The following is a 16,331-nucleotide window of genomic DNA, read 5'->3' on the forward strand; positions in this document are numbered from 1 at the left end:
CCAATCTGTGAAAGACTGAATCAATTTCAGGAAAATGTTTTTCAACGTAAAATTGCGAATAATTTGAAGATCCCATCATGCACGGTGCATGATTATATGAAAAATCCAGACAATCTGGAGGAGTCTCTGTACTTTTCTGATGCACAGAAGGTTGGAGTAATATCAACAATCTACCAGCGCAAGTTGATCAAAAATGCGTGCATCCTTGGCACAATGCATCAGACAGTCAACGTGGAAAGTGACAGCCAGAAGAAAAACCAGACACAGTGCACCATCATAAGAAGTGCAAGGTGGGAGTCGATGTCTTGAACCAAATGAGCAGACAATGATGCATAACAGCCGCCACCTGCAGATGGCCAGTTGCTGTCTTACACAACATGCCTGACCCGGTTGGCATCAGTGTGTGTATTCTTTACTGGAGCTCAACAAAAGCAGGAATTGCTGTCTTTAACTTCATTCTGCAGATGTGTAAGGGATTTAGTAGTACTAGTAATTCCTTATTGTTATTTAGGGTTTTTCTATTTTGCTAAAATAAAATAAAACATAACGTGGCAAAATTCGAATAGTCATTCATTTTTCCATGCTATTTATAACAGACTTTTACATGTAATTATAAAGGTCTGAGGTCAAATTGACCTTATGGCGGTTACTGTATCGTTGGTGGTTCCAGTGTTGAAGGGCGTCCGTTGGGACTTCTGTTGCCTCATTCTCCTGGATTTGGGGTCCTCTTTCACAACATCAATCGTGACACACTACATGGGCTCAAGTATATTTACAGAGATCAATGTCTGTGAACTCTGTTTGCCATGCAATCCACAAATGCATTCTGCAGCTCTATCATGCAAAGACACTAAATGTGAACATGATCCAGAAACGCTGCCGTCTTCTCTCAGCCAAAGCTCATTTAAAAATGGTCCAAGGCAAAAAAGAAACTGTTTTGCAGTCACATAAATCAAAATTTGAAATTCTCTATGGAAATCATAGGTGCCATGTTCTGCAAAGGAGAGCCAGCTCATTATCACCGCTTAATTCAAATGTGCTGCTGCATTTCTGATGGTATGTGGTTGCATTAGTGTCGATGGCATGGGCAGGTTGCACATTTGGAAAGGTACCACCAATGCTGTGAAGTACAGAGGTTTTACATCAGGGATGTCCAATTCCAGGCCTTGGGGGGCATTCTCCTGGATGTTTTAGATGTTTCCCCGCTCAAACACACCTGATTGGATCACCAACAGCTTGTCAGCAACGTCTACACAAATCTGACAATAGTCTACTAATTTGAGTCAAGTGTGTTTTTCAGTTTTGCGGCATCTTCAACGCAACCTCAGGTTTCATTGAGATTGCTTTAGAAGTGGAGTGCATTCGATTACTGCCTGTTTGGCAGGAGTGAAGAGATCGGTTTCAAGATCACAAGAGAACTGGGGGATGATCTGCTGCCTGAAGACTCTTTGTTTTTGCCCCTATTGTGTGCTTTGTACACATTTAAAATAATGACTGTGTCCCCAGAAAGTGTTCTTTTCAACTTCTCAAACAAACCTCTCCTCATCTATGGCTCAAATCCTTTTGAACTCATGGTCAATGTATTGTCAATGCACAAGTAAGAGAATGCTTGTGTTTTCAGGCCATTCCTGTGCCTGACTTGTATACTCATGTTTAAATTAACTCAGTTAGTTTTTTAAGTTTAGTCCCAAAACATACTTGTCCTGTATTTTTTGTGGAGCAGAGTGGACAGCTGCTTATGGGACTACACCACACCATGGCGCCTCTGGCGGAACTGCTCTCATTGCCGAGAACAGCTGCAATCAAGCAGCAACAACTAACTTCTGGCCTGAGGCTCATGTGGAACTAAGTTTGCTTGCACTTCCTCTAAAGTGAGTCAATCTCCAGAGTAACATGGCTGAACCCAAAATGAAGAAAAATGGGATTTAAAACATCTCTTCAGAAACCAATGGGTCACATGACCTGATGTGATGCGTCAGTTGTGTGTTTTTTTTTACAGTCTACGGCCACAATTCAAAACAGTTGACAGCCATTCTGCAGCACTTTGGTACTCTGGGAAACCCAGGGAATATATATTATATCATTCTTAACAAATATTGTTTAAAGGAGCTTGAGGCCGGATTGTGGCAGGATTTATGAAAAAAATTAGTATACATTTTAAGTTTTCTAGTAATAATGTCAGATGAAGCGTTCCAAACCCAAAAGAATGAGCCCTCTAGTGTATCTCTCTGTTGCCTTGAACAGGCTGTATGCTGCAAAATGTGCTGCAATTCGGTCCCGAATTTCCCGCGCTGGGCTGCAGATGTGACGTCACATGACGCTGCATGCACGTTCTCCCCGTTCTCCCGTGCCGGCTTCACTGTTGGCTGCAGTACCCCCGACGACCGTCGTGGTGAAGGGTGGCGCTAGAGAGTCTCATTTCTTAAAAGGAGCCTCATGCTCCTTTAAAAGTTTGGATATTCGTCATTTACAGGACAAAAAAAGTTTTAAAAAAAAGGAATGAGGCCGATATTCATACTAAAGCATAGCTACTTCTCCAGGTACCACCCTGGACGTAATCTTACATGGAATTTACAGTAGACAAGCTAGAACACCATATTTTTCCAAATGTTTAGGAGTGAAAAAGAACAAAAAAACAAGGTTTAGGACTCATTCTGGAGAAGGATTTTTTTGGGGGGCGGTTTAACTTGGTATCACAACAAACACTTTTCTTCCCTTGGGGCCCGTTTCAGGAATTACAGTGCAATCTAACTACAAGCGAAATGTTCCCCCACTATTTGCTGTGGAGGTTCAAGTCTCTTTTTCCACAATATAAGCACAGCACACATTACAGAATAACAAGAGTAAACAAACAGCATGCACACATAAGAGCACACCGTCCAAAAACACAGCAGTGTTAATTGTTTGATTTAATTGTAAAAAAAAAGGGAAGGAAGCTTGTAGAAAAGTTTACAGGGAAGCAAATGTAAACATTTGGAGCCAAATAATCCCACTCTAAGCGAAACCTCCTGTGACCAGCCCTTTAAGGCAGTGAACCCCTTTCCAAATGTTATACTAAGAAATACCAAGGTATTCCCAGATCAACGATATAACTAAGGAGCTTTGTAACAAAGCTGTCTTTTAAAGACACATATTGCAACTCCACACAAGCTACTTGGTTGGCTAACCAGTTCAATCTCAGGAAGAGTGCTGTGGTAAGTTATTTTGGTACAGTGGTCAAATATTACAACTTCTACAATTGGCTGAAAATGGACCCTGATCCAGAAATATTTGGCAACTTTACTTTTTCACATTACAGTCGGCAAAACTAGATACATTTATTTAAGGAGTGATATTTATGGAACACCCATTGAGATACTTACATATCTGAAAAAAAAAAACAAGCACTGGGCAGCAGAAGTGGATGCTATAATGAACGTGTTCACATTAACAAACCCCCTCAGCGACCACCTGTTCTGAAACTAAAAAGGCAGGGTGAAAATTGTGGCAAAAAGAAAGCTGGTGTTCTCAGGAGACCACTCAGACTAGATAGTTGTTTCATCAAGGGCAACATTTTTCCAAAAGTTCATGGTCCAGGGGTCTGAGCAGGCCTTTTTATTTCTTCTGTATGAACCAAGTGAAAGAAAATTGAAAAAGGGAGTCTCCAAGCAACTTGGTGTAAATTGATAATATTGCTCTTTGGAGAATACAGTTTAATGGAATATTCTCTGTTTTTGCCAACATTTATATAAAACACTTCTACATACACTGTCATCATGAAACGTGTGCCATCAGCTACACAAAGTATATCTAAAAGGAGTCAAGCAAGAATTTTTTTAAATGAATTATTTCAGAAAGCTAGAACTTCTCTTAAATGTATACAATCCACACATTCTTTTAAAACTACTAATTTCCCAAAATCTTTACTACAATGGAGAAGGCAAAGTTAGCATAGCAGAAGATATAACAAGAGCCATATTAAAATGAACATTCCCAACATAAAACAACCCATAATGCTATTATTAGGTGTAAACTTTTGTATAGGACCAAAAAGACATGAATAGAAGCAAATGTGTGTTAGAATGGGATATGTGATTGCAGCGAATTGGCTTTCAGTGTTGGAGACCAAAGTGAGCAAGAGACCAAACAAAAGTAATCATTGGAATATGTTGTAAAAGCACTTTAACTTCTACGCCTAAAGATGGGAGAAGGATCTGGGAGTATTACAATGGATGGGAGTATCACTACTCCATAGTAAAACTATGGACTCCTGGAACTTCACTCTAGAATGGAAATGTTGCCTTCACTCTACGGAGCACCTGTCTCTCACATTACCCAAACGGCTGAGAAGTGGAGCTCCCATTTCTAAACAATCTGCAGCCAAATCCCATTAATAGCAAGACTGACTGACTAAGCTATGATAATATGATATAAAAAGCTATATATGGTCATTCATTTGTGCTGCTTTAATGCAACTATGTATTCCATCCATTTATACTCAAGAAATGTGTGAAAAAATGTGAGGGTGGAAAGTCTGTACTTGATAAAAATGATTTCCAGTGGGCTGCCATCTACTGTGCTCCATCATTATTATGGTATTCTGTCACGGAACATCAAACAGTTCCTGGCTTATAAATTATCAAGCTAATTAATGGAAAGTATTTGTCAGAGAACAGCAGGAAGCTGACGTCCACTGTTTCTAGCTGTAGTAGCAGCCGTGCAAGTCACACAAGGTGGTAAATATTTACCACCCAATACCCTTCATTATCCAGCTTGACACCCACCTTGTGGTTTTAATATTCAGTCTACATGTCAAGGTACAGAGAAGGTGTAACACAAACAAGGAGGCAACCATGGCGGTTCATTCTCCAACGCCAAATGTTGGAGTTTCAATGGGCAAGAGATTCAAACCTTATGTTACCCCGAATATGCCACTGAAGTATTATTTGTAGAGAAAAATATAATATTCATAAATATAGATAAGAAATTCTGTGTGAGTGTCTGTGTTAAACGGCTGAATGGAAAACACTTTTTAGATCATAGATAAGGTTAAAACACATTATTTCAGAGTGGACTATTTACCACAAACTGAAGCTCATCTGTAAATTTGATTTACTTTATAAAAAGCAGTTACAGCATTTAGTTGATATCAAAGCACGTACAATATGCAAAAGTCTTATCAGCCTAGAATAATGGATATTTACTGTGCTTCTTGTAATTTGAATGAACAATGTTACAGGGATGTGTATGAACGCATGTTTACATACTGGAGGGGTGTTATAGTAATGGGAAGCAGAGTGGCCTGATGGTTAGCTCTGTTGCCTCACAGCAACAATCTTCCTGGTTTGAATCCTACAGTACATAGTCTTTCTGTGTGGACTTTGCATGGTTCTCCAGGTACTCCAGCTTCCTCCCACTGTACACAAATGTTTATTCGTGGTTCTAAATTTCATTTGTGAGTGTGTGTGATTGTTTGTATCTCTGTGGCCCTTTGCTGGGCTGGTGATGTGTCTAGGGTGCACCCCTCCCTTTTCCCACGGAGAGAGCTGAGATGGGCTCCAGCAAGTTTCCATGAACCACAATACAAAAAGCAGGTACGTATAAGGGATGGATGTTACAGTTATTCATTGACTGCAGCTCAACATGGAACTGATTCAGATGTGAAGTTTGAGTTTAGAGAAGTGGGGATGTCGGGAGTTCCTCCTGTGTGCGGAGTCACAGTGTAAAACAGGAGATAATGTCAGCACTGTAGAGATTAATCTGCCTCAGCTAAGGGCAGAGATTAAGGCCATCCGTGAAAGTGGGACAACGTGGCATCAGTGCTGGGTTAAACGGAACTGAGCCTCAGTAGCTTCAACAGCGCCACGCTCTGTATTTAGACGAGAAGGTATACTACCTCACATATTCAAACTACACATTATAAAGAAGGATTTTCTGTGTTTCTCACCTTTAACATTACCATGTACCTAGATTCAGTATATTACGCTTTCATACCAGCCAGGATAAGTTTGTAGTAAGCAATTTAAAGTTATCTCATATCCCAAGTATTATAATGTTTTGGTCATAAAGTCAAGGCAATTTCATTTGAACAGCACATTTTATAAAAAAGACAATTCAAAGTGCTCGACGTGAAAAGATTTTTAAAAATCCATTCAAAAGGAAAAGAGTTTAAAAACAGAAAGTAAAGACAGGCAGATGTAAGACAAAAATAATATGCCAGAAATAACCTTACAGTGCATTTTTGGGGATTACTGAAATACAGAAGCATATTAAGAAAATTCAACCTTGACTTAAAGCAACTGAGAGTTTCAGCAGCCTTGATGCATTGCAGCAGTTTGTTCCACAGGTGAGGAGCATAATACCTGAATGCTGCCTCACCATGTTTGGTTTTAACTCTTGAGTACAGAAAATAGGTGTGACTATGACAATCTTAGGGTTCTTGTTGGTTCATAATGGACCAAGAGATAAGAGATGTATTTTGGCCCGAGACCATTCAGTGATTTATAAACCAACAGCAGGATTTTAAAATCTATTCTGTGACAGAAAGGAAGTCAGTGTAAAGATTTTAAGAATTGGAGTGATATGGTCAACTCTCTCGGTCTTGGTGAGGACTCGGGTAGCAGCATTCTGAACTAACTGCAGTTGTTTTTAGGGAGACCTTTGAGAACAGCATTACAGTAGCACTGTTGTTTTTGACAACCATGTTATATTTAGTCTTAGTCTTATGGACTAAAATGCTTATTAGTTTTAGGGAAATTTTAGTCACTTCTATATGGCTACGTTCACACTGCAGTCCTTAATGCTCAATTCCGATTTTTTTCTCATATCCGAATTTTGTGTGGCTGTTCACATTATCTTTTAAAATGTGTCCTATATCCGACTCGAGTGTGAACGCATCGCGGCCCAAAACTGACCCGCATGCGCAGAGGCGTGTGATGATCACAATGATGGATTTGCATCCAACAGGTGCCTGTGAACTGCCAATTATCCATCAAGCTCCACAATTATCATGTTAACATTAAATCAGATAGATTTGTCAAGGACGTTTCTCTTGCATCTCTATCATTGTGCGGACATGAATTCTCAGAGTTTTGCGGGAGCGGGCGGGAGCGGATGTAAACACTGCTGCGGGCGCGGGCGGGAGTGGAACACACACGTTGCGGGTGCGGGCGGTAATGGTCAGAAATGCAGCGGGAGCGGGATGAAGAAAACAGTCCCGCTATAGCAGGGCTCTAGCTCCGCTCCCCGGAGTGTCAGCTCTGCTCTCCGGCGTTCAGCTGGGTTTATCACCTAACACACGGTCCAGCTCGTTGTAAAACGGGCAGGTTATGCGACCACGACCGCTTCGCTGATTTGAATCCTTAGCTTCTTTATTTAGTAATATGCTTAAATTCAGCGGATTGTCTCGTCTGATCTGAGGTCGTATAAAGAGGTGAGCGGTGGGGAGGGGAGGAGGAGAGGCGAAGGAGAGGCGGGGGCGGCCCGGAGGGACCCCCGCCGTCTCCCGTGTCTCTCCCCGCGGCTCGGGGCTCTGCGTGTGACGTCAAAGTCGCATTAATTCCGACCTGCCTGTTCACACTGAGGTCGCATTGCAAAACATCAGACCTGTATCCGATTTAGAACCACATATGGAAGCGACCTGAATCTGATTTGAAAAGATCAGATTCCATGTGACTTGTGCTGTTCACACTGTCATAAACAAATCGGATCTGAGTCACATATGAGCAAAAAATTGGATTTGGGTCACTTGGGAACTGCAGTGTGAACGTAGCCTATGTGATAGTTTCAGTCCAGTTTTAGTCAACGAAAACTCAAAAGGGTTTTTGTTTTGTTTTAGTCGACAAAGTCAAAAAGGTTTTAGTCTAGTTTTAGAAAAAAGAACTATAATCTTTTAACAAATTGATTTAGGTCAATAAGTAATGGAGATTGCTGTTAGGCATTGCCACGCACAAGTTGTGAAAATAGCAGCGGATCTGTAAGTTCAACACATTGCCACACTGCATAAAAATACCATATAAACTACTCAAAATATATGAAAAATAGTCCAAATTCTGCCATGTTAAGAAAACAGATCATCTTAACTATCAAACAAGCAAAACAATAATGCATAGATTATTAACTGACACTGTACTAAAGCTTTCTGATCTTTCATTCTGAGCAGTGGCCAAATCATAATGTATCTGTACCTGTTTAACATATCAATTTCGTGCTGACAGAACATAAACACACAAAGAGATGACCACACCTTCACTGAATGTAAACATGGCTAAACATGCTGCTAAATTAACATACACATACTGCGTCACAAAAGATAACTTTCGCCTTAAGTTAGCAGTCTATTTGTGCCAGGAATATGGAAAGCGTACTAATTTTTAAGCTTACTATGAAATTTATCACGAGCCGATTGTCAAGTAGCATTGCAACGTTACGTAGGTCAGTGGTTCCCAAACCTTTTCTGCAGAGGCACACCAAAGGACTAGTAAAGATCTCAAGGCACAACTATTGCACCAAATAGCCTTTTTAACACCTGGCATCACTCAAATCATGTAAAATATTTATTATATTATAACGTTTATAATTATTTACAAATGCCAAATAAAACATGACAAACACAACGATATTATTCATAAAATATTTATAAGCCAAATATAATTTTAAAAATTCATCAAATTAAGCTTCATCAAAGCAACAACACATTTAAACCATACATGTCAATTTTAATAATGAGTCAAAAAAAAAATATCAGCACAAAGAACCCAAGGCAAGGGAGCTGGAAATATCCGGTGTCCTGAACTGTGAATTATAAGTGTAAAAACTGTATCAGTATTGAAACGTGGGCTATTGTCAACAGTTTGCCTTAGAAATTAGTTAGAAACATGTGCCTGTAGGGTCGCACAGATTTGTTTAATCCAATAATTGTGTGATCAGTGAAATATGAAGTTCTATTTGTGTTTGTTTTTTTTTAAGATTTATTTTTAGGTAGGGATTGCCTCTTTATTAAGAAACGAGTGCATACAAAGTAGTGATATAATACATTAAAAAAATAATAATTTTTCATTGTGGTTCATTCTCTAAACCATGGTTGTATCATTGACCACCATTCACCACCCTGAACTACCACAAACACAACCAGAACCAACTCAGAAACAACCAGAACCGCCCTGAACACAAGCAGCAGCAAGCAAGACCTTCATTGAGCAGTAGCAAGAGGCAACAAATGGGCAGTTGGGCATGCCCATATCAAAATTTCCCCGAATTTTCTAGTTGAATATTGCTGTATATTGTCACCAGTGGTGGAGCGTGGATCAGAGCATTCTCGATGGGCCCTTATGATAGTAATTTTAGCATTCAACAACACCTCATCCTACCCATCAAACAACACTAATTCTCACTTTTATTGAGCCAAGCAAGTCTATAGCCTATGCCTCAGAAAGCAGATTGAAGTCACACACGCACATGCGCCTGACAGCTGTCAATCTCAAGAGCGCCGGCTGTACATGGCGCTGAAAACTCAGACACAGGCTGAATCAGGTCCATCTTTGATACAGCCTAAATATAATATAAAAACACAACTGATCTAATTACACAATCTATTCAGATAGATATAGACAAAGTGGTCTACAACATTCTGATAAAGTTATTATTTATTAAGGTTACATTGACTCACCAAAATGGCTTCCTCTGCGCTGGCTGCTGGAGTTTACACTCGACTCCTCCACAATCCTTGGCTCGAACAAAATAATCCAGGTAACATGGAAAACAAGGTAGCTTTCATGAATGAATATGAATACTCAGTCACGGACTGAATCTGTTCCATCTTTGATACAGTTTAAATATAAAATACACCCCTGGTCTAATTACACAATCTATTCAGATAGATATAGACACAGTGGTCTATAACATAATTTTTGAGCTCTATAATAGAGAATAGCCTCGGTGGTCTGATATTAAACAACTTAAAGTTTTGCCCTCCTCTCCTTCATGGCTCCTGAGGTCCTCTGATGGCGGGTTACCGGTAACAGATGATGCGTCTCCTTGGGCAGCATGTCAGCTGAATGAATGATTGTCCATAAACATCCTCCGTGATGCCCTAAAACGGTATTTATTTGTACACACGAGCTCCTTTCTATACAGCGAACTACATGCACTTATAAAGCTATAACTTTCATGAAACCAGTAAAGCTGTAAGACCAAAAACAGCAACAATGCGACGCCAAAGTTAAGACGGTCAAAAAACTGTGTGCTCACCGGTAACCAGCACATACCTGTCAAGTTTCCTGTTTTGGCCGGGAAACTACCGTATTTTACACCTCTTTCCCGCCATCCTCTTGTATTAGTATTTTCTCGTAAATTTCCCATTTTATAATAAAATCATTTTTAAACAGCAAACTGAATTGCCACTAACCTGGCGAGAACTGCCACCTGCCCGTAGGCTGGGTGGCAGTTCTCACAGGTTAGTGGCAAACGGGAACAAACTCGGAAAAACAAATCAATGATGGATGGATATAACGACAGAGAAGACATCTCTGCCCAAAAAGCAAAGACTTTGTGTAAATATCTCTAAAAATGGGAAACCAAATTAACTTTCCTAAAGAGAAAATACAGAAACATGCGTCTGTGTCATCAGCTAGTGAATACCAGAGAGCCTCATAAGTGAAAATGACAAATAAAAATAAAATGAAAATGTTTCACTTGAAGACAATCAATGTGTATGTAAACTGAAAATATTTAAAAATAAATAAGTCTGCTTTAATTCCCCTTTGTGTTTTCATTCAGGCTCTATTATAGAAATTATAAACATGGGAAGTACCCAGCATCTCAGTGTCAACCAAGGTCTTCCTATCAGGCTATGAGCACATAATTGTAGTTTGTAAGTGGTTGACTTTAGTTATTTTAGATTTCTTGTAAACCTGTCTTAAAATGTAAGATACTGGACCTGGGTTGGTGGAAAATGTCCCTCATTTTTAAATCCAAAACTTGACTGGTATGAACCATCACCTCAGTGACTTGTAGGTTTTTTCTTGTTTGTTATGGTCAAGTCAAGTCAAGTCCCAACATAAGTCAAAAACTGTGCGACCACCGGCAACCAGCACACCTGCCCGTGATTAGCCTCACCTTTATGAAACTTATGAATAGGAATAGGTATATGGAGTTTGAATGGCGTTTGAATTCCCCAAAACTCCAAATACCACCTACTGTGCAAAAATGGCACTTCAACAATTCACATACCCACACAAAAGGGTATTAAATAGGGAGCGCGACACAATACAAAATTGGCTCTAACAGGAAGTAAGTGGATGACAAGAAGCAACTTACATCTCTTTCAAATTTCGTTTGAATGAGCCGGATTGATGTTTTTTTCTTCTCCATTTTCCTCTTTCGCTGAGAAGCCCCTGACTGCAGGCCCGCAGACCTCAATGTGGGCGGAGTTACACGTTTGACCCCGCCCACTCCCCAACGTTTGACTCCCACAACAACTGCGGTGTGTTTGTTTTCATGGTAAGATGTTGACTCTTCAGTATATTTTACTGGTCATATTTGTGTAAGAACGTTTTTCAACTTATTATTCTCGAACTTACGGCATGCAAATTCACACTATTGTTGCTCATACTGCTTGTATTTCTTTACACTGTTAGACATGTTTAGTAAACTTTTTACACTATATACACTGTTCATACATCTAAGTCCTAGGAGATAGATGCTGATTTGATGACATGATGTAAACTTCATGGCAGCCTCTTCTAAATCCTCAAATATATTCCTGGGGATGTCATAAATCAAAATTGATCAAACTAAATCTATTTTTTCTTTTTTTTTTACTTTTACAGTAGCCTATGCGTTTTACAGTGTCACTTCACCGGCGTATGAATAAATTATGACATTTCATTACGTTTTCAGGTCGAAAACAACACTGTACAGTAGTCCAGTCTTCTTAAGTTAAAAGCATAGACAAGTTTTTTTTTTTAAATCCTGCTGAGACAGTACACTAATTCTCGATAGAGTGAGCGCAGACTCGGCGCAGAGCAAGGCGCGAATGCGCGCATCTCGCACATATTTGTTGCAAGTTGCTAGGCGACCGAAAAAAGTTTTTCCGGTCTGGCACCCTTTTCCCACTCGTTTGGACGTACAGTAGCCCACAGCTCGGTTTCAAAAATGTATCTGTCCCTGCTTCAAAGAAAAGCCCGTGTTTTATTTCTTCTTCTGAGGAGGAGGAGATGAGCAGCAGCAGCAAAAAAGGTTTGGGTCCATGGAATCCTCATGGCAAGACAGGATTTGGGGGAATACAGGCTCGTACCACTTTTAAACCCCGCCGCATGCGCCCTCTTGCGCGCCGCCGAGCGCGGTAGCAGAGCAGACCGCTCTTGCGCCACGGTAGCACATACACAATGAATGGGAAAGCCGGCGGCGGTCGCCGCTTTGTGCCTTCTATGTGAAAGGGGCTTAAGACCAAGACTAAAATGTTGCCACTATTCATATTGGAGTGGATATCATTAAGTACCGTTACTAGAACTGTCTCATTGCTATGGTGTGGCTGGAAACACACCACAAACAGTTATTTATTGTCAGGAGGTTGTACAGCTTTTGAAAATCAGCTTTTTCTATGATTTTACCAAGAAAGGGTAAGTTCGATACAGGCCTATAGCTGTTCATAAATGACCTTTCCAGACTATTATTTTTTTAAATGACTTAAAAAGGGCTGTTTTAGGCACTCAGGAAAGATACCTGAAAGCTGAGACATATTTTTCAATCTTTAGCAGATCTGAGTCTATGCAATGTGCAACATTCTTAAAAAAGGCAGTATGAAGGCAGCAAGTGGGGGAGTTCAGGTGATGTATGATGTCATCCATGTTCTTATGTGTGATGGGACACAATTGTGTCATGGTTTCTCTCAGTGGATACAAAGGTGCCACATATCCTATGTCTAGCATAAGAGCACTTACTGACTTACTTCAGGCCCCGGGTCTACGAGGGTGCAAAAGCATGCATTGCAACCTCAGTTTATGTGTTTGCATGCTCAGTTGAAAGGACGAAAAGAAAACTGACAAATGCGCCCGCGTCAGCCTGATTTATGGTCCGCGTTAAATCGACGGCGTAGCCTACGGCGTAGGATACGCGGCGACGCGCACCATACGTTCGCGTCAACGCGTATCCTTCGCCGTAAGCTCTGCGTTGGTGCCACGCGGAACCATAAATCAGCAGTGTCCGTCACTCCGTGCAGTTTCCTGCACCAGCAAGACGCTGCTCTCTGCTGCTCCGTTAACACAAAGTAACGATGGATATTTGGAAGCGGTTCAAGCACAACGACGCAAGCAAGTTTACAGGACTGTCTCAGAAAATGTGAATATTGTGATAAAGTCCTTTATTTTTCTGTAATGCAATTAAAAAAAAAAGTCATACATTCTGGATTCATTACAAATCAACTGAAATATTGCCAGCCTTTTATTATTTTAATATTGCTGATTATGGCTTACAGTTTAAGATTAAGATTCCCAGAATATTCTAATTTTTTGAGATAGGATATTTGAGTTTTCTTAAGCTGTAAGCCATGATCAGCAATATTAAAATAATAAAAGGCTTGCAATATTTCAGTTGATTTGTAATGAATCCAGAATGTATGACATTTTTGCATTACAGAAAATAAAGGACTTTATCATAATATTCTAATTTTCTGAGACAGTCTTGTATATTTATGGTTACATTTATTTTTGTTGCTATGTTTTATTTTCTGTTGCTAGATTGTCTGATGGGTGAGGTAGCCCAGACTAAATGTAGCATTTTCTTTGTTCTGCAGCGATATTGCTGCAAAAGTGCACTTGAAATACACTTCAAATATTGTTGTTTTGCTATTATTATGCCGCTTGAAATTATGGGAAAATGCATAATTTTGTGTTAAATAACGTGCCAGGCATGTGCACCCCCTCTGATCTGAAATCCACCCCTAGTCATCATTTTCTAGAACCGGCCCTGACTTACTTACTTCTGATTTTCTGAATTTTGTTAGTAAAGAAAGAGGCAAACTCATTGCAGGCAGTTTGATAGAAGTTCAGGGTCCACCGACTCAGGGAGATTTGTTAACCTGTCAACAGTAGTGAACAAAGTGCATTATTGTTGTTTTTGGCAATGATATGAGAAAAATATGATTGCCTTGCATTCATCAGCTCTGCATTATATATGCTCAGTCTCTCTTTATAAATGTCACAATGAGCCTGTAATTTAATCTTTCACTACTGTACGTGCATTCAGCATTTCAAGCTTTTTTTTTTTCAGCACCGACCCGTGCTGCATTCCTCCATGGAGGTTTCTTTTCACATTGACCCTGGTGGGAGCAATGGTATCAATAATACTAATAATTTTACCACTGAATGTATCCACAAGCTCATTAACTGGAGGTGAGTGGTGGTGGGGTGAGGAGGAGTAGATCTGAATAAACATTTCATGAGTATTTTCACCTATGTTGTGCAACTCAAGGTAGCTTGGCTGTCCAGTTATCAAGGCTAATGATAATTCTATTAAAGAATTATTAATAATTAATAAAGTTGACTATTTATCAAATTGTATTATCAAAAATGATAATTCTCGTAGGGGCACCACCGCCGGGGCCTTACTTCCGGTGGGATTCGATAACTAACAGCAGAAAATCAGTCTCATTATGATTTGAATTATCCTGCAGAACAGCAAATCTTACAGAATAACAGTGAAGGCGTGATATCCGAACACTAGGCTCTGCTTAAACAAATCAATTTGTGACCAAATCTTGCATGAAATAACGCAACCACTCATAAAGAAATCAATCAGAATTTATTTACATACGGGTGTCAAAAGATGATAAACGCAACACCCAAATAAATCTGATGGCAGAAATGGCTTAAGTATCCATAAAACAATTAATTAACTAGAAAAACAACAATCAATAAAATGAAACATAAACGTTAAATGCATGGAATGAAAAAGAAAAGAAATCAAGCAATAATAACGAAGATATAGAACATCTACAGTTCAAACGGGCTCCTGTGGTCTTTTAAAGATGGACGCGCCCTCTTGGCCACGTGCAATTAGAACGGATGGTGATCCCGGTGTTAAACCGTGATCAACTGCAGAAAACAGCGCCTTAAAACATGAATGACTAGCAGAAAGTAGTGACTACAAATTAATGAAAACAGTCCTTATAATGATGGTGGTGTAATCTCAGCTCTGAACACAGATTTAGCTCTGTAACACTCCCAGTTAAACTCATACACCCAGGTCTCAAAATCTCACACACAGTTCTGAACACTCTTAAATTACTGATAACTGCTACGCGGGCTCACGTCTCCTCTGGGATCCGGAATCGGGTGCCTGCGGGTTTGTCGGGTTCGCGGTCCTGCTGGGGTTTCGCAGTCAGGCTATCGCGTCCCGTCCCTTCCCCTGAAACGGATTAGACAGCGGCGGGGCCGCCTCGTGCCGGGCCGTGGTTCCGGACCAAAACGGAGGCTCACACGCATTCCTAGGCGCGGCGGGGGGACCGGACTCTCCTTGCCGTGCTTCCCTCTCTGCGCCGGTCGCCGACGCGCGGCCGTCCGGGCCCCGGGAGAGCTCACGCCGGGCGAGACGCCGGCCGTCCGTCCCCGATCCCTGCGCCGGCTGGCAGACAGGGGCTCGGAGCGGGGAGGGGGGTTCAGTCTGAATCGCAGCTGTGTCCCGATCTGGTTGCCGGGAGCGCGTGGGCGTCGGAAGCTTGGATCTGTGAACTTAAAGAGGAACAGAGTTTAGTGAGAAATCGGAGCCTCCCGGGGGGCCGCGGCTTCAACGGCCGGACCCCGCAGGGCCCGGTCCGGTGCGGGCCTCCTGCCTTCCCCCAGCCCGGGGGGAGAGAGAGGTGGGATCTTTGGCCCAGAGCCAAGAAGATCCAGCTGTTCCAGGACGAGATGTAGTTGAGAAGAGAGTCAATGGGAGCCGGAGCTCCGCAGGCCCGGTCCGTTGCGGGCCTTCCGCCTCCCCCCAGCCGGGGGGAGAGAAGGGAGATGGGATCCTTTGGTCCCGCTGCTCAGGAAGAGAGGTTGATCGGAAGAGAGCAGAGAAAGTCTCGGTGCAGCACGGAGTTTTGTATCTCTGCGCGCTGCGATGACGTCAGCGGTGCCTCGTTTGTGATTGGATGCGCGCCGCTTGTCAGGCGCCACCCCCCCCCCCGCAAGGCATGCTGGGGGTGGTAGTTCAGGCAACGGCGCCATTTTATGAGGCACATTAAAGCGGAAAAGGGGGGTTCAAAGAAGCAGTACCATTTTGAGGTCTGGTTTTGCGCTCCGCTGCATCCGGCTCCCCCCCAGGGGGTGTCGCAAAACCCCAAGGAAGTCTGTTTTCCCTGGCAGAAACCT

The 16,331-nt window shown here is 41.4% G+C and overlaps 1 protein-coding gene across 1 annotated transcript in view; it reads left to right on the forward strand.

Annotated features, from left to right (window-relative positions):
- Positions 1 to 213: 213 nt before the first annotated feature.
- The window catches only part of LOC133449120 (far upstream element-binding protein 2-like), a 32,058-nt gene continuing 15,940 nt past the window's right edge, over positions 214 to 16,331 (forward strand). Inside the window, exon 1 of the mRNA XM_061728252.1 lies at positions 214 to 290. Coding sequence (XP_061584236.1) covers positions 214 to 290 — 77 coding nt within the window. The remainder of the gene's footprint in view (positions 291 to 16,331) is intronic.

This window comes from Cololabis saira, chromosome 8 (assembly GCF_033807715.1).
Source record: "Cololabis saira isolate AMF1-May2022 chromosome 8, fColSai1.1, whole genome shotgun sequence".
Lineage (NCBI taxonomy): Eukaryota > Metazoa > Chordata > Actinopteri > Beloniformes > Belonidae > Cololabis > Cololabis saira.